The sequence below is a fragment of the Calypte anna genome, chromosome 28 (assembly GCF_003957555.1).
Source record: "Calypte anna isolate BGI_N300 chromosome 28, bCalAnn1_v1.p, whole genome shotgun sequence".
Lineage (NCBI taxonomy): Eukaryota > Metazoa > Chordata > Aves > Apodiformes > Trochilidae > Calypte > Calypte anna.
Genome location: NC_044273.1, coordinates 704230 through 730324, shown reverse-complemented (window position 1 = coordinate 730324; position 26095 = coordinate 704230). Strand labels below are relative to the sequence as shown.

At 52.6% G+C, this 26095-nt stretch overlaps 1 protein-coding gene across 6 annotated transcripts; it reads right to left on the bottom strand.

Moving 5' to 3' along the window:
* Positions 1-3395: 3395 nt before the first annotated feature.
* Positions 3396-21058, bottom strand: SCAMP4 (secretory carrier membrane protein 4). Of its 6 annotated transcripts, none has more exons than XM_030466642.1 (8): positions 21012-21058; positions 16053-16123; positions 15587-15642; positions 11746-11874; positions 8828-8984; positions 6300-6401; positions 5241-5358; positions 3396-4592 (listed from the first exon to the last, which is right to left on the bottom strand). In XM_030466642.1, the coding sequence occupies exons 3-8, from the start codon at positions 15591-15593 to the stop codon at positions 4416-4418; spliced, it is 690 nt and encodes a 229-aa protein (XP_030322502.1). In that variant the 5' UTR covers positions 15594-15642; positions 16053-16123; positions 21012-21058; the 3' UTR covers positions 3396-4415. The 6 variants fall into 6 exon arrangements, with proteins under 6 accessions (XP_030322502.1, XP_030322506.1, XP_030322503.1 ...); XM_030466646.1 differs by having other exon boundaries at positions 15587-15637; XM_030466643.1 differs by having other exon boundaries at positions 16053-16120; positions 21012-21052.
* Positions 21059-26095: the final 5037 nt, after the last annotated feature.

Sequence of the window (26095 nt, the reverse complement as noted above, 5' to 3'; positions counted from 1 at the left end):
CACAGCGCTACGCCGCCGGCGTAGGCTCCGCGCTCACCCATGCGCCTCCCGCCACGCCGCCGGCGCAACCGCTCTTCCTGAATACCAACTCCGGAGCGGAGAGGCCCGGCGGAGCGCGGCGCAAGCGCAGCCCGACCACAGGGGGGGTGGCGCAACGGCGTTGGCGTAAAGCGCGTTCGAGAATAGGAGGTTGGAGGAGGGGTGGGGGACTGACGGGAGGGCGGCTTTACGGCAGCGCCCAGCGCTTTACGGCAGCGCCGCGCTTGGCGGCTGCCGGCGGGGCCTCCCGTTAACCCCGCGCTGCCCGGGCCCACCGGGGCTCCCCCCGCTTCCCCCCTCAGCCCCCTCCGGTGCAGGCCCCGCCACGGGGCAGAGCTCCCCCTTAGGCTGCGGGGAGCAGCCATCTGGAGGGGCCGGGTGCCGCTGCAGGAGGTGGGCCCCGGGATCCAACCGGGAGGTAGGGGCCTGGTCCCGGTCCCAGCCCCGCTGTAGGGGACGGGGCCGTACGGGGGATACCGACCCGGCTCCAGGGTATGGGCACAGCCCGGCAGTGGGGGGCAGAGCCCCGGGCTGGGTCTCGGCAGGGCCTGGGGGTGAGAGGAAGCGTCCGGGGGGTCCCAGCTGGGGTGAGGCCCTGCGGGACCTTCCTGTCCCACAGCAGAGGACAGCGGGACAGCGGGAGCTGGGGGTTTGCAGCTCTCGAAGCTTTTGGGGGCCCCAAGCAAATTGTCCCCAGTGCCCCCCGGGTCATGGGATGGGACTCGAGGCTGGGGGGCCAGGACAGGGTTTGGAGTTCCCAGCCACTCACCAGGAGCTTTTTGCCCCTGGGAGGGAGGGAGAAAACTTTTGTTGAAGGAAGGTTCAGGGGGAGGGAAGTTTCTTCCTTTCAGAGGCACAAGAGTTGTGTCCCCTTTGGACAGGGAAGGGAAGAGGCACAGAGCACAGCCCTGCTGCTCCCCTCTTCCCCAGGACATGGGGCAGATTCACCTCAGAAATCTTTTCAGGCAGTGGGGAAAGGAGTTTGGGGCTCTGGGCCAAACACCCATTCCAGCACTTCCCAGGAAACTTCCTCCCTCAGCATTTCCCTCAACTCCATTCCCAGGGGAGATTGAGATGAGATCTGAGGGAGAAATTCTTTGTTGTGAGGGTGCTGAGCCCCAGGCTGCCCCCAGAAGCTGTGGCTGCCCCATCCCTGGCAGTGTTGAAGGTTGGATGGGGCTTGGAGCACCCTGGGCTGGGGGAGGTGTCCCTGACCATGGCAGGGGTGGCACTGGGGGGGCTTTAAGGTCCCTTCCCACCCAAACCAGTTTGGGGTTCTAGGATTTTGTGTCTGTGGGGCTGACCAGGAGAGCAGTGCTCAGCAGAAGCCAAGGCACTGAGGGCTGAGGACTAAGGGGATCACTGAGCTGCCAGCTTGGCTGAGAGGCTGCAGGAAAGGAGGGATGGGGTTTTCCTTCCTTTTTCCATGCCCCTGACTGAGGAGTCTGGGATTCTATAATAATGGCAGCAAGGTTGGGAGATGTCAGGGTCCCAAGCCCAGCAGCCACTCCCAGGGCCCAGCACAGAGCTTGAGCCTCATCCCTGGATGTGCTGTGGGAAAAAACACCAGTGGGAAGAAAAGAGAGATCTGGTGATTTCCCTCTGGCAGCTGATTGGTTACCAAGGAACAGAGAGTGGTGACCCGGGCAGTTCTTCTCACCAAGCAGAGGATGAGCATTTATTGTCTTCTGATCAGGAGAAAACACAAAGAGAAGCCCAGAGCTCCAGGAGTGCCAGGAACATCACACGTGGACACCCCTCGGGAGGCCAAACAGAGCCCAGGAGCCAGGGCCAGGTTAAATGGTGTTAACAAGTCTTAAGAAATCAAATGTAAACATTTTTTAAACGTACAGAGGAGTCCAAAACAAAAACAAAACCAAAAGAAGCTGCAGTAGTTCAGGCAGAGCTTTGGGAATCAACTTTCTGGAGATTCAGTTTCTGGCATCAAGGGTGAAGGGGGAGGGGATCCCACCCCCCACGGGAGTGATTCTGGTGTCTGGCTCTGGTCAGGTTGGGGAAGAGGCTCCTCAGGATCCCTTCTCCTTGCCCCAAGCATTTCCAACATGATTGAACGAGGCTGCTCCAGAAGAGCCCCCAGATTGGCCAAAGGAATTAAAAATAAATAATAATAAAGAGAAGCAGGAGGTGGAGTCCCTGGCAATGCTTCTCCTCGTGATTCCTTTGAGCTCCCCAACCTGACACACTCCAAAAGCAAGGACAGGCACCAACTGATTCCAAAAAAAACCCCAAATTTGGCAAGAGGCTGGTGAGGGGCAGGGCAGGAGTGTGATCCATGGCTGCACCAGGACCCATGGGAGACCTCAGGCTCAGCCTCCCCTCACCCCTCCCAGTGGAATTTGATTTCCAGGGAGTTGATCACCAGGCAGTTCTTGAGCAAGCAACAAAGAACACTTCAAGTGACACCTCAGACACCAGACAAAGGCACCTAAAAGCTCAACACCACCCGGGGTTGTGTCCTGTTGAGAAGGCTTCAAACACAAGCACCTTGCACACTGGTGAGGAAATCCCTGGAGCTGGGAGCAGGATCCAACCCCAGCCCCAGGGAAGGGGGTCCTGCAGCAGGGCCCCCCCTGCCTTGTGGAGGGGATTCAGGGAGCTCTGGCTCAGGGTGGCTTCACCTTGGCCCCAGTACCAGGGGTGTCCTGCAGCCCCCAGGCTGCACCCCACTGCTTTCATTATCCTGCTGGTTCCAGGATCAGCACCTGGAAGCTGTGCAGGGGCAGTGGGGGAGGGAGGGTTCTCCTTCCCCAACTCTTACGTGATTAGATAAGGCACATGTAGAGACATTTCCAAAAGATCACTTGCAAATCAATCCCTCCAAGCTTGGACAACTTCCCAGTCCCTTTTCCAGGAGCCTCTTTTGTTTTCCAGTTCCTCAGGGTGAATCTGGAGTGACTCCACTTCAGACTGGGACATCCCCTCTGCCAGCAGGCTCTGGGGCTGGCCCAGGGGGTGCCCCACACCCTGCAGAGCAGCACTGCCTGGAGCTTCCAGGGACAAAGACTTTGAAGACTCCTCACTCCCTATGAACAGATTTTGGGGACTGACCTCTTCGTTTTGACAGATTTGAAAAACATTCAGAGCAAGCTGCTGCAGGAGGAGGGAAAGCTGCAGCCTTTCCTGCCTGGATCACTGCAGGAGAGCTGGGAATTGGATCCAGGATGTGCAGAGCCAGAGGGGAGATGAGAGGTGAGAGGGATGGGGGAGCCCAGGCACAGCAATCCCTCCCTACAGCCTCCTTCTCCCTTTAGCCAAGCCCCAGGAAAAGGCAGGAATCTCTCTCCCTGCTGGTTTGGGGAAGTGCTGAGCTTCCCTTGGGCAATGTTTGGATTTCACTGCATGGGCAGCAGCAGAATTAAAGTCCCCCCTGTGCCAGAATCCCCCCCACAGCCCCCTGCATGCAGATCAATCCTCAGCTATTTCCAGCTGCTGGCTGGGAGCCCTGCCCCGAGGTGTCCCCCCAGGACAAGGTTTGTCCCACTGGGGATTCCTTGGGAGGCCACATCAGTGGGAGCTGTGCAGGGACTTTGTGCTGTAAGGGCTGAATGTCACCAGCAAAGCTTCTCAGCAGTTCCCATGGGCTCTGAACCAGGCACTGATAACCAGATGAGATGAATCTGCACCTTTCAAGCACACAGAACTGGCAAAAAAAAAAAAAAAAAAAAAAAAGCCAAAAAAAACAACTTTTGGCAGCAGGGAAAGCAAAGAGTTGAGGAACAAGAATCCTACCAGGCACAGGAGGGCTCCTGGGGACTTCACATCTGAACAGCACTCACCCCCAGCAAGCTCTGGGGCCTAAAGTGTTCTCACCAGAGAGCAGGAGCAAAGCAGGGTGTAGATGTTAGAAACACTGCTGCTATCACTAGTACCAAATAACTGAGGTGTTGCATTTCCCTTAGAGTGAAAAATTCCAAGATTATTCCTCCAGGAGGATCAATCTCAGCTGCTACCAAGGCTCTGGCTGCTGGGGCAGTGCTGGAGACCAAGCAGGGAGGAGGAGCAGTGGTGGTGGTGGTGGCTGTCACCTTGGGAAAGTCATCTTCTATGGACATGAGAAGCAAAGGCAGTGAAGGGTTGGTTCCTCAGGCTGCAGCAAGGGAAATACTGGTACAAGAGGAACAAAAAAAACCCCAAAAAACCAACTTTCTGACAAGGCCTTGCAGAGCTCCAGAGGTGGGAAGGGAAGGGCTGGCAGCACTGATCTTCTGTAGAGATGAGGAGACAAAAGCCAAAAAAAAAGTCCCCAAGATGAGCAGGGTGCCTGGGGGTGGGGGGGAATGCAAATGATCTTTTCATATAACAATAATAAAAACACCAAAAGGAAGAGAATCCAGGCAGTTTGCAGCTGCTGCTGCTTAAGGCCATTGGTTTCCTGGGGGATAGTTGGGCACTGTGGGATACTCTGGCAGGCTGTTCCCAGAAAAATTGCTGTACTGGGCTTCCCTGCTGGGGGGGTTCCTCCATGTACCACTGTGCCACTCATCCTGAGCTTTCTGGAAGCTTCCACCACCCCCTCGGTAGATTTTATGAACCTGAAGGAGGAAAAAGAGGAGAGGAAAATCAGCATCAGGCACCCAAAGCCCTTCCTCAGCAGGGCTGTGGTCACTTAGGTGCTGGATCATCTGTTTCTTTCTCTCTCTGCCCAAAGCTCTATTCCCAAGGAATAAAAGCAATAAAAATGCAGCAATCCAGTGACCAGAGGTGCAGATAGATACCATCAGCCCCAAACTTCAACTCATTCCAGCCACGTGCCTGGGATTCAGGGACGAGGCCTCTGTAAAACTGACCCTGTTGCTGCTGCCCTGGGGCTCCTCTCCTGTCCTGCCATCTGTCTCCTGAACATTTCCAGGCAGTCCTCCCTCCAAATCCTTCTTTCTGCAGAGCACTGAGGGCCACCTCCCAGCCAGGCCCCACTGGAGGCCACCTGGATGTGTTTCACCTCTCCCCCCAGTGCCACAAACCTTGAATCATCCCCAGGAGCAGTAAGGGAACAACACCCACGACACGGTGACAACACCCAGCCCTGGCTGTCTCGTGCCACCTGGATTTGTCCCCTGGATACTCTGAGAGACACCACTGTGAGCCCCCTAAAGCCAGAACTGGCTCCCAGCTGCCTGGTGACATCCTGGGGACACAAAGCTCAGACTCTGAGAGTCCCCAGAGACCTCTGAAGCTCTTACCCTCAAAATGCAGATGAACATTGCCACTGCTGACATGGTGAACATGATGGCAGGGAACAGCATGAACACTGCAGCTGCAATGTTGCTGCTGAAGAAAGTAATGGCTGCCAACCATCCACTGGAGGAAACAAAGCAGAAAATAAAACCATTGTCACTACAACTCTCCTTTCCAAGTGTCCTTATTAGCAGCAAACCTGTTTATTCACACCCGGGAGCCACAAGGCAGCTTTAAAGCTCCTTGAAAATGAAAAGAAGGATGAAAGAAATGGCCAGAATTAACTGCAGCTCAGGCAGATGTCTCCCCAAAAATCTCAAATCCCATTTGGGAGCATCCCTTGCTAATCCAGCCTTTGGATCTTTAGGAGACAGCCAGCTGCAGAGACTTGGGGAAGAGAAGGCTCCCTTCCCAGGGCTGGGGGTTTGGCTGTGCAGAGGTTGTGTGTGAAAGTCCCAGAGTTTACACTTCATCTCTGTTCCTGGGATGGCAATAACCAGGCAGGGCACCAGGAAAGCATCACAAGTTTAACAAACAAACTGCTAAGGGCAGTGCTTGGGCTTTGCATTATTTGTAGTTCCAGCATGAATTGCTTTCAAGTCTGTAGAGACAGAAAATTAAAATGCCAGACAATTATAGCCAGGACAGACACTGAAATGCTCCCATTTATTTTAGGACAGCTCTCACAATACATGCTCTATAGGCCAGCAGTGAGTCACAACACACTGCTCACCATGTGCTGTGGCTAATTTGAGGGCAGAGCTAAGGCAGGATCAGAGGAATCTTGAAACTGCCTGGTAAGAAACAGATGTTGTAGGAAGGTGCTACAAGGAACAAGCAGGTTCAGGTATCTGCCTTCTGCCAAGACAGCAGTGACAACAGAGCTGTGTACTCCCTGAGCAGGTATAATTATGCCCCAGAGGAAAACAGAAAGCTTCTGCCACTCCACCCCGTGCAGACTCCCACCAGTTTCTCCAAAGTTCCCAGAAACAGCCCACAGCCTGAAACTCTCAGGCACGGGAGCTGAGAGCTGAGCTGTGAGATGGGAAGAACATCCTGCTTACCAAGCTCCCCATCCAGAGAAACCAACTGCCTGCAGGATGGCCAGGACAAACTGCACTCCAAAGATGAAGAAAAACGCCATGAAATTAAAGGAGCTGTCAGACCTGTGAGGGGAGAGAGGAAATTAGGGGGAGATGGGCACTCTGCATTAACCCCACCATGTACAGACCCTGAAATGGGCAGCTGGGAGCTTGGGAGTCTCCTCCTCTTCCTCCTCCTCCTCCTCTTTCCCTGGCAATGAAATCAGGGAAATCCAGGGCCATGAATCACCTCTTGCAATTGCTGTGCCAAGGTAATTGCAGAGATGATGACCCAGGAGGGGAGGGAGCCTCCTGCAGAGCAGAGGGCTTGACCCATCCTCTGAAACCAGCACAGCCTGACCCCAGTGCTCCACAGCTCCAGGCTGAGAGGGTCCTGAAGCTCTGAGCTGAGTTGATGGAGGTGGGAGAGGCAGAGTGAATATGGCCCCAAACTCCCTGCCAGGGGTGCCCTGGGGCACAGCACTTTCTGCCCCAAGTTTTGACTCTGCCAGAACACCCTCCTCTCATTAAAGCAGTTATCTCAATGAGCCCTAAGCCTATTTCCTAAGCCCAGGCACATCTAAAACTCCCCAAACTGTCATTTTTAATGCTATAAATTCTTATTCTTCTTCTCTCAGGAACTCAAAGGGCCCATGATTTACAGAACAGGTATAGAAAAAACACTTGGGTTGTTTATGAGGCAGCTTGGTGCAAGGGGGAGTTTACAAAAGAGCTCATCATTCCCAGCTCCTCCCCAACCCCTGAAAGTATTTAAGTGTTTATTATTTTAATTCTTTTTCTTTCTGTGTTTTATTATTTTTATAACTTTAGCTTAAAGAGGAGATGAGGAGGAGAGGACTGCAGGCTCTGGAGAGCTCAGTGTGGTGGCTGGAGGCAAAAGGGAAAAGCTCCAGGCAGAGCCCCCCATCCTAAGCCAGGGGTGCTGGTACAGGCACCTTCCAGGTGCTGCTCTATCTCTCACCTTTCAAAAGATGCCACAAAGATGCTGGGACAGGAATCTGCCATCCCTGAGTCTCCTCATGACCCCACCACTCAGTCAGGTATCAGCTCAGCCTTTACAGAGCATAATCCAATTAACAGGAATTAGGCTCCAGGCTGAGCCTCCTAACAGACTCCTGCAGCTACGGCCTGGAAGGGCCAGAGGAGTCTTCATTTGAAAGGATCTGTGGGAATTAGTGAGGATACCCAGAAAAGGTGGTTTCTGATCCAGCTGCCTGGTGCAGATCTGCAGCAGCCTCACCAGAGCTCTGCAGTTCATTTCACACGTGGCATCCTGACAGCAGCCACACAGCACACGATGCCAATCCAAGGGGATTCTCTGCCTCTTCCCAAAACAAGAGGGGGCCCTCACCTTCTCAAATCCTGACCAGCTGCCACACAAGCCCCCACGAGGTCCCAGGAGCAGCAGCCCAGCCCCTCTGCAGTGTTTCTCAAGCCTCTTCTTCAAGTGATGTCAAAGTCCCTGAGCTCTGGGCTTGCCAGCCTGTCCCCCGGGTTTATTCTTTTTTTAACTGTGGAAGTCTTTACACTGAGCAACCTCAGGGAGCTTTCAGGATTCAGTTGCATAAACACATGCAAACAACATGAAAGCAGTAATTAGAAACAGCCCTTGTGAAGCCCAGAGGAGCTCAATGGGGAGGGGTAATTTCTCCTCAACTTCAGAATGGAAACTGCTCTTTGAACCAGGTTTGGGATGGTGCTCAGAGCCCTCAGGCTCCTGAATTAGGGATGGGGACAAAACCCCAGGCCCAGAGGGCAAGAGTTCAGAGCTGGTGCTTTCCTGGCTTCTCAAACTCTGAATCCAATGATCCTCCCATGACTCCACACTGCAGCCTCTGATGCTTTAGGCACCTCTGCAGCATGAGCTGCCCAGTGTTGTTAGGACACAAAGGGTAAATTAAAAAAAACATTTCTACAACTAATTTAGCATGTGCTGAATAGGTAGGACCCCATCTGCCAACTCCCACCTCTATCTATACCTAACCCAGCAGCACCTGGTTATTACAGCATCTGGTGAATAATAACAAATCCAGAGTGTCCTGAGAATGGGGAATCTGAAGGAGCTTCCCCTTCAGAACCCAAACTCCTGTGTGGGCTCTGCTGATGACTCTGTGCAGGTCCCTCCTCTGTGTCTCCTCTCCCTGCTCAGGACTGTCACAGCTTCAACAAGGATTATGTCTGAATAAAGCCTCATGATCCCCAGCAAGCATGAGGAAATGCAAATGATTGTTAATTAAAGTGAAAATGTAAGATGGATTTAAATATTTGCAGAGTTTCAGGGGGACTCCCTCCAGGGAACCACTTTTATCTAAAAAGCAAAGCAGGCAAGTTCCCAAATATCTGGAGACAAAAACCCCACCAGAGTTCCCAAAAAACTAACTTCATAATTGTCAGTGGAATTTTACCCAAGTAGTGTCTGCCTTAAATGCTGTCCTGGTGTGAGGATGAGATGGAAGAGAACCCAAACCCCCTGCTGTGCCTCTCCTTACCGAAAGGCTTTGTAGACGGGTCGGAACCAGCACACGTAGCCACAGGGACTGAAGAGGATGAGCCAAAGGATTGCCAAACCAAAATTGACCCCAGAGCCTCCTCCAATCCACCACGCCAGGCAGGCAATGATGTTCACTACCAGTGTCATGCAGTAAACTGTGAAGAGGAGAGAAGGTGAGGTTGGGCAGGTTCAGAAACAGCCCCAGTGCTGCAGAGAGGACCCTGGGCTGCTCCAAGGCAGGGGCAGCACAGACACATCCACCCCCAGGTACTGCAGAGACAGGAGGAATCCCTCTGGGAAACCCTCTGGGGACCTGCCAAAGGATGGAGAGCTGGGCAGACACTGGTGTGACCAGTACAAGACAAAGGCCAAGGAGTATTCTGACTGATGACCAAGGTTCAGTTCCCATTTGTAGCAAAACCAATTCCCCTGATGAGAGGGAAGGGGGGGAAAGCTCTGCCCTGCACCCCCCCAGCCTGGCTCTGGGCTCTGTGCTTGCTGAGGCTGCCTCAGAGCTGTTACTGAGCCAGCACAGTGCCTTGAGGGCTCCTTCTGCTTCCTTGGGGCTTTGAGGAAGCCTGGAAGTTGGCTTCAGGGCTTGGAAGTGCTGCCTGGAGAGGGGATAAACAAACTCCAAGCTGGCTGAGAACACAGAAACCCAGGGGTGGCTCAAGGGCCCATTCCCATCCCTGTTCCTGCCAGAGCTGAGAGCAGCCCCAGGAGCAGAGCTGAGCTGAGCAGATGTGGCCCCAGTGCTGCTGCTGGCCCTGGAGCTCCATCTCACATTTTCATAGAATCCCAGACTGGTTTGGGTGGGAAGGGACCTTAAATCCCCCCCAGTGCCACCCCTGCCATGCCCAGGGACACCTCCCCCAGCCCAGGGTGCTCCAAGCCCCATCCAACCTTCAGCACTGCCAGGGATGGGGCAGCCACAGCTTCTGGGGGCAGCCTGGGGCTCAGCACCCTCACACCAAAGAATTTCTTCCTGATGTCTGATTGTGTAAACCAGGTGGTAACTCCTAGAAAACTTTGTGGTGAGCTGGGTCAATTAGCAGAGATGAAGAGAACTGAGAAGCTGGAGGGTCCAAACACAAAATGCCCTTCAGCAGTGCCTGCTGATGAGCTCTCAGCAACCCTGGTCTCATTTATTCAATAAAAATTAAGCCTCTGACTTTCTCTTCACCCCTGGTGAGGGGACACATCCTGCCCAGTCCCTATTTCCCTGTGTGCCCACCCTGCAGCACACCTGGAAGTCACCAGCTCAGTCCCCTGATGCCAGCCTGGCCTCTCCTCTCCTTCCTTCCCTTGGCACAGACCTGGGAGCTGCTGAACAACTACAAAGCTCTGTGGTTGCAAAATAGGCAACACAGGCAGGAGAGCTGAGTGTGGAAAGAGTCTGAACCCATCTGCTGCTCCTGACACACAAACTGCATCAGAGTTAAAATAAAACAACGTTTGACTACAAAGCAAATTTCCTCTGAGGAGCTAACAATGAGGGTTTATCCACAATGGTTTGGATGGATTGTGGTACTGGTGGGAGGAAGGAATTTGAATTATTTAAGTTTCATTTATTCAGTAATGAGCTGAACTTCTTGAAATTTTTATTTTCAGAAGTCACTTCTCCCAAAGATGCTTAAAAATAATTAAAAAACCCCAAACAAACACCAGGTCAAGAGCACCCATAGGAATTTCTGGTTCTCCCTGAGTGTCAGGTAGGAGCTCCTGGTCCTCCAGCAGTGGGAGCTGTGGTCCAGGTTTCCCCAAATCCCCATCCTCCTTAATATAATGCTCACATTCAATTAATGAACATTCAACCTTCTAGCAAGGACTTTTTGTTGGAACTTTGAGCACCAACCTTTTCTTCTTTACCACCTGCCCCTCTCTACGTGAGACCCCAAAAGAAAGTGCATTTTGACCTCCTGAGGAAGATTCTGGGTCTCCTCCTCCACCAGTGCCCACAGGGCTGGCACCTTTCCATCCTGCTGGAATGAGGGACTCCTTGTTTGGGGGGGCAGCTTTACAGCATGCAACATTTAACCAGTAAAGTCTGAAGGGAAAAGCAGTTTCTACAGGCAAGAAAATCAGAGAGCTCATTCCAGCATCTCTAACTAACCAAAGAACAATGGAGTGATAGATGATGCTGTTATTTCAGCACCCAAATCTCCCTCATACACACATCCCATGCATCTGGAATAAAAGCCAGGCCACCAAATGCATATCTGGCAGAAAACAACCTTTCCTTCAGTGAGAGGGGTGCACAGGATGACAAACATTCAGGGGAAAATAGATAAGCAAGGCAAAAAAGATTTTTTAATCTTCCAAAAGCCTTCCCTGTGCTTCTCTAGGTCTGCCACACCAGTTTTTTATCCAATCTGGATAAAATGGAGAAGAATGGTCAATTTTTATTCCTGGCTTTTGAATGGCTAAGCCACCAAACCCAGAGCCAGGGGCTGTTCATACAGAGTATCTGCAAGTCACCAGCTGGCACCAAGGGGAGCAGCACTTCTTTCCAGCAGGAAGGAGGACACAGCTTCAGCTGGGAAGGGAAATCTGTGGGTGGCACAACCAAGGGGGCATTTCAGCCCTGCTCAGGTGGGGGGAGGCTGGCAGCAAGTAAATGAGCCACATTTTCTTGCCTAAAATTCTCTTCCTCTTTGAGAGGAATAACTTTGAGAGGGCTATGTTGGGGAGGGAAACATCACTTGACATTAATAAAGGTGTTAATTTACTCATCAACTTTTCTAGCCCTGATTCTCTCAACTTTTTTCACAATCTGCAGCACAGATTCAGGGCACAAAGCAATATTACAGGGTTCTGAGATGGGTCAGAGCTTCTCATCAACTCTTTGCAGTCACTGAGATCTGGAGTGTTTTCATACATTTATGGTTTCCAGCACAGGTTTCTTCTTCAACTTACAGATCCATACGTGGTAGATTCTCTTCACCAGGGACTGATAATCGATGGGAATTTCATCAGCAAAGTTCTGGTAGAAACATGGTTTCAGAGGGATGAACTTGGGGAGCGGTGGGAAGTTGTTCACCTTTTCTGCAAGGCAGAACAGAGCCATTACCTGGGTGCAGAAACCCTCACACAGCTCAGCAACTCTCAGATGCTCCAACCCATCCCCATCCACACCCCTGGATCCCTGAGGACTCGCAAGAATCAAAAAACAGAACCCACTGCCAGCTCTGCTCATTCCTCTTCCTCACTGAAACCCGTTCACCCTCCCTCTGGACACCAAAAATCTTGTTCTCCTCCCTCAGGAGTGGACAAAACCTTCAGAGAAGGATCCATCCATCCATCCATCCATCCAGAGAAGGATGTGTGAGGTTCAGGGAAGGGAATGGAAAGAAATGAACAAGCAACACATGGATTTGATATCTTCACACACAGGAGTCAAGTTGTGCCAAGGGACTGCAAAACACACCAAATAAAACCTAAAACAAGCTCCAGGACGAGGTTCCTGCCTTGGAGAACAAGTGATATGAGGTGCAGTTGAGGGCCCTGGGGGTGTTGATCCTGGAGCAGAGGAGGCTGAGGGGAGACCTTGTGGCTCTCTGCAACCCCCTGAGAGGAGGTTGGAGCCAGGGGGGGTCGGGCTCTGCTCCCAAGGAAGAAGGGATGGGACAAGAGGAACTTTTGGCACAACTCAAGTTGTGCCAGGGGAGGTTTAGGTTGGAGCTGGGGAAGAATTTCTGCCTGGAAAGGGTTGTCAGGGCCTGGCCCAGGCTGCCCAGGGCAGGGCTGGAGTCCCCATCATCCCTGGAGGGGTTTCAGAGCCCTGGAGATGTGGGGATGAGGGACATGGGGTGGGGGTGGCCTGGGCAGAGTTGCATTAATTGTTGGAAGAGTTGGGTTAATGGTTGGACTCTAAGATCTTTTCCAAGCAGAAGGATTCGAGTACTCGAGTACCCTTGAGTCCTGTGTCCAGTTCTGGGCCCCCCAGTTCAGGAAGGAGATTGAGGTCCTGGAGCAGGTCCAAAGGAGGCAACTGGGCTGGTGAAGGGACTCGAGCACAGACCCTATGAGGAGAGGCTGAGGGAGCTGGGGGTGTTGAGGCTGGAGAAGAGGAGGCTCAGGGGAGACCTCATCACTCTCTACAACTCCCTGAAAGGAGGTTGTAACCGGGTGGATGTTGGGCTCTTTTGCCAGACGACTTTCAACAAGACAAGAGGGCACAAAGGGTCTCAAGTTGTGCCAGGGGAGGTTTAGGTTGGAGATGAGAAAGAATTTCTTTCTGGAGAGGGTGATCAGGCATTGGAATGGGCTGCCCAGGGAAGTAGTGGATTCTCCGTGTCTGGAGATCTTTCCAAAGAGCCTGGATGTGGCACTGAGTGCCATGGGCTGGGAACTGCAACGGTGGTAAAAGGGTTGGACTCGATGATCTCTGAGGCCCCTTCCAACCCAGCCAATTCTATGATTCTATGATTCTGTGACCCCTCAGGAAGGAGGAGGAAGAAGGCTGCAACACCTGGGGGCCAGAGGCTGCATGGAGGGGTTTAGTTACAGCCCCTCAGAAGACCAAAGCAAAAGGCAAGGCTGGAAATGGCCCAGAAAAGCAGCTTCACTGTCAGACACAAGCTCTGTGGAGGCTTCCTGGGCTCCCAGCCTGGTGTAGGACTTGTCCCTGTGGCAGCCAGGAAGGGTGGCTTGGGAAAGCATCTCTCAAGCTGGAATTTAGGATTCAGGTCTCCTCCAGTTCAGGGAAGGCAAGTCAGAAATCAGGGATGACTTTGTTGGCACAGGAAAATATTCCTTTCCTCTAAAAGTCAATTTTCCCCATAAGATTAAACTTCAGGGGAAAAAAAAGGAAAAAAAAACCCCTTTGGATTTCAATACAATAAACCAAAAGTGGTCAGTTGAAGAAAAGCTTATCTGGGGAAGAAATTGTTTTAAAATTCAGTAATTTAATGCTGAAATCCTCTTCATCTAAGCTGCTGTCAGCTTCTAGACTGATGCAGAGATGTGGCTGCATCTCTCTGTGTGCCTCAATCTGCATTTCTACACGTTTGGGAATGTTTGCTCCTGCCTCCCAGTGCTGATTAAAGTTTGATTCCAGGGCATTGTGAGTAATTGTCTGCTTCAGCCCCAGTAAACAGAATTAAAAACAACCAGAGGAAGAGATGAAGAATGTCCTGGGAAAACCTCCAAATGGCACAGAAAAGGAGAGGAAATGTCTGGACAAGAACTGTCAGCACAAGAGTTCCCCTCCTCTCCTTCTCTGTGGCAGGAGACATTTTGCAGGAGCAGCTTCTGAGGGTTGGCAGGGAAGGGGCTGGAGCTGCAAGCCATGCTTTGGGAAAGGCTTCACTCCCCTTGAAGGCAAGGACTATTTTCAGCCTGAAAAGATGGGGAGGATAACACCCACAGTGAGCACACCAGAATTAAATATGGAATCATCTCTGAAGTCACCAGCCCAGCTTGACTTTTCCTTAGAAACCCAAATGTTAGGTCTGCCCCTCCTCACCCATCTCCTCCAAATGCAGTTTACATTCATTCAGGTGTCTTCTAAAGCTGGGATTTGTTCCTGGTTCTGCTGCCCCCACATGCAGGGCTGATGGCCCATGGCTGCTCCCAAAGTCCACAGGAATTTGGACTTCTTAGCACTCATTTTTGGTTTGCTCCAAACACCTAATGAGCTCCCTCCCAGCCAGGCTGTCCCAGCAGCCCACAGAACAATGCTGGATCAAAGGAAAGCAAGGCACAGCTTTTAGAGCTCAAGAGACAGCTCTCCAGGGAAGTCAATGAGATGAAGATTAACAGACCACAATAAAAGCAAATTCTCCACCAATTTGGGTTTGGTTTTTTTTTTTTTTTGAGGGATGAGAAAAATTTTGTTTTGTCCTCAGCAGCTCAAGCTGCAGCCTTTGCTTCTGCTCTCTCCCTTTTTCTGTCTCCCACAGCACAGATCTGTCACTAGAGCTGCTGCCAGCTTTTAGTGCACAAGTCCCCAAATGATGGAGCCAAAACCAACTGGCCTGCTGGGCACCAGACACTGCAGTTTGTTATTTTTCATGCTCACAAAATGCTCCAAGTGCTTCCCCAGCTGTTTGCTTGGTTCACAAAGGTGAGGATTACACTGCTTCTCACTGCTCTCCAGCTGCAAGCAGCCAGATGATCACTTTTTCCCACCCAAAGACCCTGGAGTTTTCAACTGTTCTGGGTTACTTCCAAGAACAGACAAAAGGAAGCAAATTAAAATATCCTCTTTCATGTCTGGCTGCACAGCTTGGAGGGCTGCAGCACTCTCAGCCAGCCTAAGATCAACACAACAGATCAGCAATCACAAGCCAGGCTGTATTACCAACCCACAGCAGCTGCAGGAGAGTCCCTGACTTTCTCTTTAAAAAAAAAAAAAAAAATCCAGCAGGAATTTTGTCACTAATTTCACTCCAAGTAAAATGAAGAGGTGTTAATGTGAGTGGTAGAGCCAGGAAGGTTGGGGGAAGCTGTTTACCCTCTGTAAGGAAGGAATTATCCTCCTGTACTTTTCCCTGAATAAATTCCATCCCCATAAAGCTTTCAAACCAGTCACACCTGAGCCCTTATCAATAGATCAGGAACCTCAGCTGACAAATCTTCAGTGGGTGCAGCCTAAAAGTCAGCACAGCCAAGGCAGGACAAGAGAAGCAGCTGAAGAGCTTTAGGGACCACCAAGATCTCAGGAAGGGAGACACGTGGCCACCACAGCACACTGGGAAACATACTCTGAAACCTGGCTTTCTCCCCAAAGTGCCAGGTTTTGAGGTGTCCTTACCTGCCATTTCTATTGGGGGTGCTCCCTGGGGAAGTTCCAGACAGACAGCAACTGATCTATTGGAGAAAGGAAACCAGGTCAGCACATGTCACCAACCAGCACCCACAGAACCTCCTGGAATGTTCTGATCTCTGTCCCAGTGCTGGAGAGGTGCAAGCCCAGGGCTCCCACTGCAAACCAGTTGTCACCATTGCCCAAAGCAGGCAGGCTGGAACCTTCCAGGAAGGATCCCAACTCCTCCTGGGTGACAAAAAGCTTCACCTGGCAGCATCTCCCTCACCACAACCCCCCAGTCACCCACTTTTCAGGCTTGTAGCAGCAACCAAAGGTGCTCCCAGTGGCACTGGGCAGAAGCTGAGGATGCACAAAGAGCCAGTGCCTGAGCAGGGGAATCTTCCAGACAAAGGGCTGGGAGGGACCCCCAGCAAAGCACAAACATCAGAGGAGAAAACTCCCCTGAGCTCACCAGATTTAAAGCCTCATTGAGGTGCTGAGATGATTTTTGTTGGCTCCTGGCTCTGCAGACCTTCCCACCTGCTGAAAGAACCAGAAAATCACTGTGAGCTGGGATGCACTGAGCAAAACCCTGCTGGAACACCCCCCCCCAACATCCCTCATGATTTTAATGGTTCTGTACAACCCTTCTGAAAATGCAGATTCACTCTTCCCATTACCACCACTGAACACAACCCTCATTCTGGAAGAGCCCAATCCTGCCAGTTTTGCTCAGCACCAGCCCTGTTGCTGCTTTTGGCAGAACTGAGCAGACAGATGAAAGCAGCAGAGAGCTCTGTGCTGAGCTCTGATTCCTCCCCAGCTTTGGCAGGGCTAAAACCACCACGTGTCCCTTACCTGCAAATCCCAGCAGGGAAACATAGAATACCACAAACCAACCCTTGAGACCAGCACTGCAGTGTCTGACAAGAGTTCCCAAGAAGGAGGAAGTCAAGACTAAAAAAAAAAAAATCCCCTACAAAACCCCAACCACCACCCCAGCTGTGGGCACTGAGAGCAACCTCAGCCCTGAGGTTGGGATTCCTGCACTGTACCCAAAGCCCTGGGGATTTACAGAGCTCCTTCCCCTTTTCTGCACCTCTGTGCTGTCCCCATGGGCCTCCTGTATGGTCTGGAGGTCGCAGGGTTTACACAGGCAACAGTTATTTTGTTGGGGTTGTAATTCCAGCACAGCCCTTGGTGGAGATGAGAGCAGGGATCCAGAGGGGGATCTGTATTTCTCCTTTCTGTACCCAGAGGTGCAGCTGCAGAGCTGACCTGGGCCTACACTGGGGGGAATGTCTTGGGTTTTCTGTACTAAAGAAAAGAGGAGAGTGTGGAGAGGAAAGCTGTGGCAGTCATGAGGAGCAGAGGGCTGCGACTCCCTGGTGAAAGGCTGGCACAGGGGACCCCATCACAGCAGAATCTTTGGGGATTTCCCCCCCCCAGAAACACCAGCAGGACCCAGTGCCCTCACACACTTCTGATTTACAAAGAGAAGCATCTTGCTGGGCCTTTCTTAAAAAGTGTGACCAGAAAAATCAAAGTATGAAAAGTAGAAAATCAAAGTGTGAAGAAAGTTCAAGAAGACAACAAAATCCTCACCCCACCCAACCCCAGCTGCTCCCAGATGGGATCTGTCAAAATGCCCCAGGAACATCAGTGATGCATGAAGCAAAAAGAACCTCACACTGGCAGACAGACACATAAGGCTCACCCTCAGAAAGGGTTTATTTTGTTTTTTTAATTATTTTGGGGTTTTTTATTATTTAGTTCATGTGCTTAATGCCAGTGCCTTACAGCTGCAGAGTGGCAGGAGGTGTCCTGTCCACTGGGAAAGGGACCAGAAGGAAACCCCAGAGGACACATCCCTGGCTTGATGGGGACACCATGGCCCAGCAGGAGTTCTCCTGTGCCCTCCCTTCCCCAGTGGTGCTGCTGAGTAAATAAATAAACAAATCAGTAAATAATCAGTAAATAAATAAACAAAGAAAGCAGCGTTCTGGTGCTCCACTCCCTTCTCAGCTCTTTTCATCTCCCTGCTCATTTCCTCAGCCAGGGTTTAATGCTTTGAAGACAAATGATTGAGTGAAGAAGCTATGACAGAAACGACTGAATATCCCTCTCTTCAGCAACCTTGGCTTTTCTGAGTAATCTCACCAAGGTTCCTGGGAGCTGCTGTCATTTCCCTTCAGAAAGATGAGATTTGGAGCTACAAAGCAGGAGGGAGATTTCTCCCTGCAAGGACAAAAGCATCCATCCACCCAAGTTCTCCACTCCTGAACTCTGCTGACCTTCCCCTGCACCACCAGGGAGAAAGCTGGAGTCAGGTAGTGCTGATATTGCTCAGCTTGGAGGTCACTGTGCAGCCTGCATGTCCTCAAGTCACACTCCAGGTCCTGCCATAAGGAAACAGATCCTGCAGCAGCTACAGATAAACAGGTACCTAAACCAGTCACCTCCAGCCTGAGCACACACCACAAGCCCTCAATCCAGCAGGTTTGCAGTTTAACCAGGAATAAACAGAAGCCAGCACTCCCCTGCAGAGATTTCCTCCTTTAGAATCCACTGTTGGTGGAGGGAGAAAAAACAATCCACACCCCCAAGCTGAGGAAACCACGGGAAGGAGGGAACTTCCCTTCCCACTGTGCTCATCCCCAGCCAATGAGTAACTCCAAGGTTTACAGCACATGACTCCCCAGAGCCCACTGGAGACAGTCAGAGCTCTTCTTCACCAGGCTTTCCAAGACAAAAATGCCCTGTGTCATTTCCAGAGGCACCATTTGCCTCTCACACCAAGGCACGTAAGCCAGCAACAAGGGGATCACTGTGAGTGGGGCTGGAGGGGGAAAGATGCTTCACCCTGTCAGATTAAGGAAGATTTTGTGGGGTACCTGAGGCAATCTGCTTGAGGCACACTGTAGGAATTCAGTCTCCTTTTTTATTCTGCTTATATTAAAGAGGTTTTTTAAGTTTCAGTTGTTTCTCATGACGTCTTTCTCCGAAAAGAAAGAAGGGTGGGAGGGGAAATAAATAAAGGATGGGATACAAGAGGAGAGCTGCCAGGGAGGTGGGAGGGCTGAGCTCATTCCTGCTGTGCCATAAATCCACCTGGTGACCTGGGACAAGTCCCCTAAGACCAGTTTCAGAGGAAACCCAGTTTTCCCCTTGTGCCATGCTCAGAGGAGCCTGATCCATGCTTCCCACCCAGCAGCATTCCCCAGCTTCTGAGGTCTTGCCTGAGGATATCTCCTGCACTCCTTTTGTATTTTCATTCCACTGCAGTGAGAAGCTTCTGCACAGATCTGTCCTCAAGGGTTTCACCTGGAACACTGAAACACAGGGGCAGAACCTGGATAAAAATGGATCAGAACTCCCTGCCCTCATCAGGCAATGGTTGGATGAGGAGAGCACAAGCAGAAGGAGAAGATCTGGGCACAGGGCACAACTGCTCCAAGTGGCTCAGGCTTTACCCCTCTGGTGAGGGCTGCCAGGAGGCAGCTGCCAGCACAGCCCAGATGCTTCAGAGGAGCAAAATTCCCTGCAGGAATCTGGGGGATGTGGATTGGGAATAACCAGGCAAAGCTTCCACTCTTTGGAAGACAGGAGAACCCCTTGCTTGCATGCCCCTCCAGTTGCATTTCAAAAGGAAGTGGTGATTCTGAACTGGTTTTCAGAGGAAAATCTGGCTTTGAGTCTCACTCAGATGCACAAAACTCTTATCAGGAGAGCCCAGGGCAGCAGAGGTGACTCTGCAGGGCAGCAAAATGCTGGGCTTTGTAACCCTAAACTTTGCATGGCTGATAGAGATTATATTTGAGTTTCTCCTCCCTGCCAAATCACTGCCAGGAACCCCCAGCAGACAAACACTGCCCGGGGTACAACTGCTTCCAGCAGGAAAGCTCAGCCTCTGAGAGGCAGAGTCACAGAAAGCTCAAGAGGAAGAGAGAAAACACAGAAACACCCAGAAACACCCAGAAACACACATCCAGAGCCACTTGTCACCTACTCAGACCGGCCTCATGTAGACCTGGTCTGCAGACAGCAACAAGATTAGCTGGGTCAGAACAGCACTAAAAAGCAGAAAAATTAATCCATCATCTACCTGTTTAATTCCTAAGCTATTACACTCCTCATCACAGGGTCTGATGAGTTTCCAAGCCACTTAATGCTCACAAAAAACTAAGACCAGAGGGGAGGAAAAAAACCCAACAAAAACATTGTCTGTGTTGTCTCCATCGAGGGAAACGTGAGACAGAGCTCAGAACATGCCAGGGACAGCCAAAACCTTCAGAGTCGAGAGAGGAGAATTCCTGAGCAGCCCTCGGAGAGGGAAGGGAAGGGAGAGGGGAAGGGAATGGAAAGGGGAAGGGAGAAGGGAATGGAAAGGGGAAGGGAGAAGGGAAGGGAGAAGGGAAGGGAGAAGGGAAGGGAGAAGGGAAGGGAGAAGGAGGGAAGGGAGCTGTAGGGAAGGGAGAAGGAGGGAAGGGAGCTGTAGGGAAGGGAGAAGGAGGGAAGGGAGGGAGGGAAGGGAGAAGGGAGGGAGAAGGGAAGGAGAAGGGAAGGGAGAAGGGAAGGGAGAAGGGAAGGGAGAAGGGAAGGGAGAAGGGAAGGGAGAAGGGAAGGGAGAAGGGAAAGGGAGAAGGGAAGGGAGAAGGGAAGGGAGAAGGAAGGGAGAAGGGAAGGGAGAAGGGAAGGGAGAAGGGAAGGGAGAAGGGAAGGGAGAAGGGAAGGGAGAAGGGAAGGAGAAGGGAAGGGAAGGGAGGAGAAGGAAGGGAGAAGGGGAAGGGAGAAGGGAAGGGAGAAGGGAAGGGAGAAGGGAAGGGAGAAGGGAAGGGAGAAGGGAAGGGAGAAGGGAAGGGAGAAGGGAAGGGAGAAGGGAAGGGAGAAGGGAAGGGAGAAGGGAAGGGAGGAAGGGAAGGAGAAAGGGAAGGGAGAAGGGAAAGGGAGAAGGGAAGGGAGAAGGGAAGGGAGAAGGGAAGGGAGAAGGGAAGGGAGAAGGGAAGGGAGAAGGGAAGGGAGAAGGGAAGGGGAAGAGAAGCTCCCGGGGGGTCGGGGCTCCAGCTCTTCCCGTTCCCGGAGCTGCTCCCAGCGATCCCAATCCCAATCCCAATCCCGGTCCCGCCAGGGCTGTCCCCGATTCCTCCTCGCACAGCCGCCGTCCCCCCAGACCTGTCCCCGGTATCTCCCCGAGCACAGGCTCCCCCGGCACCCCCTCCCCTGCCCTCCCCGTTACCCCCCCGCTCTCCCCGGGGCTCTCCCCGTTATTCCCCGTCTGTCGCCCCCCGGCCAGGCCCCCTCACACCTCTGGCGGGCCGGCCCCGAATCACCGCCACTCCCCGAGGCCTCGGAGGCTCCTGACCCGCAGCTGCCGCCATCCCGCTCCCGGGGCTCCCCCCGCTCCCTCCCGACCCCCGCTCCCCATGCCCACCTCAACCCGCAGCGCTCCGCTCCCCGCTCCCCCGGGCCCGCCGCGGGGCGCGATGGGAAACTGAGTCCTGGCGATGACGGCCGCCGCGGCGCTGCCTGCGGACAGGACTACAACTCCCAGCATGCCCCGCGACACCACCCCCACCGCCCCTCACGTGAGCAGCCCGCCCGCCGCGGGGCGGGGGCTGAAGCGCGGCGGGTTCTGCTACGGGTGCCGAGAGGGACAGAACTGTGCGGGGGGGGGTGGGAGCGGTGCTGCCCCCGGGGTGCGGGGGGCTCAGCCCGGTTCCGACCCCCAGAGTTAATGGAGCCGTTTGGTTGGAAACAATCCTCAAGATCATCGCGTCCAACCCTTCCCCCATCCCTGCCCAGGCCACCCCCACCCCATGTCCCTCATCCCCACATCTCCAGGGCTCTGAAACCCCTCCAGGGATGATGGGGACTCCAGCCCTGCCCTGGGCAGCCTGGGCCAGGCCCTGACAACCCTTTCCAGGCAGAAATTCTTCCCCAGCTCCAACCTAAACCTCCCCTGGCACAACTTGAGTTGTGCCAGAAGTTCCTCTTGTCCCATCCCTTGTTCCTTGGGAGCAGAGCCCGACCCCCCCTGGCTCCAACCTCCTCTCAGGGGGTTGCAGAGAGCCACAAGGTCTCCCCTCAGCCTCCTCTGCTCCAGGATCAACACCCCCAGGGCCCTCAGCTGCTCCTCACAACTTCTCCAGACCCTTCCCCAGCTCCATTCCCTCCTCTGGACACTCTCCAAACCCCAAAGCTGTTGTCAGGGTTTGTCTGACCCCCCCAGCTCAGAGGGGCTCAGGGCCCCGATCTGCTCCAACACCCCAATCCCCGGCAGTGCTGGACGGGACTGGGTGCTGCTGGGATCTGTCCCTGCCCGTTCCAGAGGGATGGGAGGAGATGACCCTTAAAGTCCCTTCACACCCAAACCAGGTTGGGATTCTATGGAATTCCAAGGCTTTCACACCCCTGCAAAGTTCCCCCAAGTCACAGCTCCTGGACCCGCTGCCTCCTGCCATCCAGAGAAGATTTTTAGCACTAAACCAGCAGAGGTCCCTCGGCCCCAGTAAATCCAGTGCTCCTGGAGGTGTTTGGCCACCAGTGAGAGCCAGGGAGCCCTTACCCGGTGATGGGGACAGGGACGGGCTCTGGGGTGGCAGGGACAGGGCACAGGTCTGGGACCCAGAGGGGGTCTGTCCCTCCCTGCTGCCCTGGGGATTCGGGGTGTCCTTGCACCCCTCCCGTGTTGGGTCCCCTCCCTGCACCCCTCGGCAGCCCCAGCTCCTCCTCTGGAGCTGAAAGGCAATTTTTCATAAACATGAGTTGGTTGAAAATTAGCTTTTTGCAAGGAATTTCCTGCTTTTTTTTTTTTTTTTTTTTTTTTTTTTTTTTTTTTTTTTTTTTGTCAAAATTCAATGAAAAAAAATATTTTTTTTCGGGGGGGAGGGAAGGTGTCTTTTTAAAAAACGAAACCCAAATAACCACGTGCAGCAGCTCAGCTCCCCTCCCTCCAGATGCCTCCCCAAATCCCCCCCCAGCTGTGTCCCTGTTTCTCCAGGCAGCACCCAGGTTTTATCCCGGGTGGGTGCCATGTGCTGCCTCCTGGGAATGGGGGAGCAGCTGGGGACCCGGGGATTTGCTGACCCCCTGGCACAAGGAGCTCTGCTCACCATTCTGCTCTGCTCCACAGCTCCCTGTTCAGCTGCAGGGTTTGCACAGGGAGGAGATTTGCAGAGGGAGCAGAAACAAGGCTGAGATTTGCAGCTTAATCCCCACGGGTGCCTCTGAATTGTCTGCACCTGATGGAGGAGTCCTCACACCCGTGTTCCCCGGGGCAGGAATCCCTCCTTCCCTCCTAGGGCAGGAATCCCTCCTTCCCTCCTAGGGCTGGGCACTGCTTGAAAATAAATATAAAATTGCTTTTTGCAGGGACTCACAGTGACAGGACAAGGGGTGATGGCTTTAAACTGGAAGTGAGGTGAGATCTGAGGAAGAAATTCTTTGGGGTGAGGGTGCTGAGCCCCAGGTTGCCCCCAGAAGCTGTGGCTGCCCCATCCCTGGCAGTGCTGAAGGTTGGATGGGGCTTGGAGCACCCTGGGCTGGGGGAGGTGTCCCTGCCCATGGCAGATACACCCTGTAAAGCAGAGTTTTTTCCCCCTCTGTAATTTTTTGTGCATAAATCTATGGAATACACCTCAATTAAAAAAAAAAAAAAAGGGGGTTTTGTCCATACATTATATTACTTTTTATTTAATGTCATGAAAATTTCCGACGCTTTTGTCCTTAAATAAATATTTCTCCCTCCCCTGCCCTCCCTTCCTAACTGACTGGTCCCAAGAAGAAACTTTTATTAAGTCTTTTTTTTTTTTTTCTTTAAAAAAATAGAAATTACAATCTTACAAGACAGAACATTCAATGAGAACAGAAGCATGTTCCTAAAGCTAAAAAGTAAAACGTTTCCATAAAACCTGGCTGGATCTACAGGGAGCTGTGTGTGGAGGGTGGTAACTGGAAAAAAACGTTTTCCATTCCTTCCTTTCATTCATATAGATAAAAAATAACATAAAACTGACCGAAACGTTATATATTTTTCTCTTTTTGCACCAACATTCACAAGAATATATATTATATAGAGATTTTATCCGATTTTATACACAGTGTCAGGGTTCTGGAGGTGGAAATGCACACTCAGAGCAAACAAACAAACAGACAGACAGACACAAATTATCTTCATCTGGAAAAGAGGAATCCCTCGTGGCTGAGGTCACCCTGCTCCGGGGAACTGCTGCAAGAGTCTGTTTGGAAAGAAAGCAGGAAAACCTCCCCTGGCTTTTCCATCCCCATCCCAGGGATGGAATTCCTGCAGGGAAATGATCCCCCAGATGCTCCCACGGATCCTCTCTGCGCGGCTCCAGGGCAGGGAAGAGCCAAAATCTCCCTTTTCCAGGCATTTTTCCCCAGGATTTGTTTCCTTCTCCCTCCAGGCTCGCTGCGGGCTCTGGGTGGCACAGAGGGAGCGGGAGGCACCGCGGGTGCGGGTGCTGCCCCGCGGGTCTGGGTGCTGCGGGGGGTTCAGGGCTCCCGTGCTCCCCCCCCCACACTCCCTCCCAGGTCAGAACTGATTTAATCAACGTGTGATCACTTCTCCTCTCCCCAGAAATCATTTAATTGACAAGTCGGTTCCTCTCCAAGAGGACTTCAAAGTGCAGGTTCCCCGCGGGCTCCTCTCCGACACTTCCAGTCCTCAGGTTGTTCCCCGCGTGGGGTTTTTATTGCTCCGAATCCCAAGTCTCTCCCGTGAGGTGGATCCTGTGTCAGGAGCTGGAAATAAAGCCACGAGAACCGGAGGGCTCAGTCTTTTCCTGGTTTAAGGTGCTTCCTTGGTTTCTTTGCCAGATGAAATGAACAGGGTGACGCTGAGCATCGGTGCTGATGAACACCGAGGGTGTGAAGAAGGGCGTGTGCTTTTTTCTTTTTTTTTTTTTTTTTTTTTTTTTTTCCCCCCCCAAACGTCTCAAAACACCCCCCGCAGCTCTTTCCTCTGAGAAAGGGAGTGCTGCTGTCCTGCAGAAAAGGGAGGCCCAGAGCCCCCTCTGCAAAGCACATTCATTTTCTCAAGTGCTTCTCCCCCCCAGAGAGGAGCTGGGAAGTGAAGGGTGTTTGTCAGAAAGGATTCTTCAAAAAAACAAAAGAAGAAAAAAAAAAAAAAAAGGCACAACCCTCTAGACAAAAAAGGCAGCACTGACTTCTGGCTTCTGCCAAAGCTTTAGGATCTGAGAGGGCAGGAAAGAAGCAGAGCAGAGCCCTGCCCTGCCGACTGCCACGCTGGGGAACGACATTGGCACTAAAGGTGGCATTGGGGCCACCAGGAGGGCCAGCAGCCTTCAGCAGAGAGCTGGGTTCTGCCACCAGCGGGGACAGAAAGAAGGCTGAGGAGCCCCTGAGATGCTCCCAGAAGCAGTTGGGATGGGGGTTGGCAAAAGCAGAAAGCACACATAGAGGGCAGATGGGGAATAGCAGGGGCTGAAGGGTTCCAATCCCATCAGCTTCCTGGGGAGCCTTCCCTGGGCAAGGTTGGGCCCGGGTCTGCCCCAGGGGGTCTTTTAACCAAATGCCTGGATATCCCCTTCCATCCAGAAGAAAGCTGCTCGTTTAGTTTAAGGGTGCAGTTACAGAACTGAGGGGTCTTTGGCTCATGCTCAGGGATGCTCTGAGCTGCCAGAGGATGGGGTTGGACACATGAGAAACCAACACAAAGCAGGATGGGGCTGGGGGGTTTTAGCCCTTTGTCAGCAGAAACTGGGGCTGCCTCAGAAAGAGGGGGGGTGGTGGTGGGGAGGAGATTTTTCCCTTCTACATTTTGGCATTTGCTGCAGGAGGAGCAGGAAGAGGGATGGAAAAAAAATCTGCAGAGCCTGGCCCTGGAGTCCCTCAAGCTGCATCACCCCACAGGTCCATCCCTTCTTCACCTCTGGACCCTTCCCAGCTTGGAGGTCCCAACCCATCATGACTTCTCAGGGAAGGAATCAGGATGTTTTGCTTCCCCTTGACCCCAGTGAGCAGTTTCTACCCCTAAAAACCTCCCAGGTCCTGATAAAAAGAGAGCAACCCCCAAAATGACAGTTCTAAGGAGCTCCTTTGTGGGGGGAAAAGCCTGAGTCCAACTCAACCTCCTCCCAGCAATCCTGGAAGGGGGGAAATGGCAGCAGGATCAGCTGGGCAGAGGGAAGGCCACAAAACCACTCTGGGTGCTGAGCCCTGGAGCAATTTTCATGGTCTTGGTAAGAAAACTACAGAGAGCAGCACCCACTGGGGACCGGGACCTGGCCTTGGAGGTGCCTTCAGTGTGGAGCAGCTGGGAGCTGGGATTTGGCCCCATCTGCAAGGACAAAGCCCCTCTGAGAAGTGCTCGGGGTGCAGGAAGGTGACACGAGGAGGATGGACCTGCCAAATCAGCTCCAAAAAGGTTGTCCAGCTGAGTGAGGAGCTGGCCAGGCATTTGGGAAAACACCACGATGGAGAGAGCACGGGGACATCCTCAACACTTCTCCCCATCATGCTGGGGCATCCTTT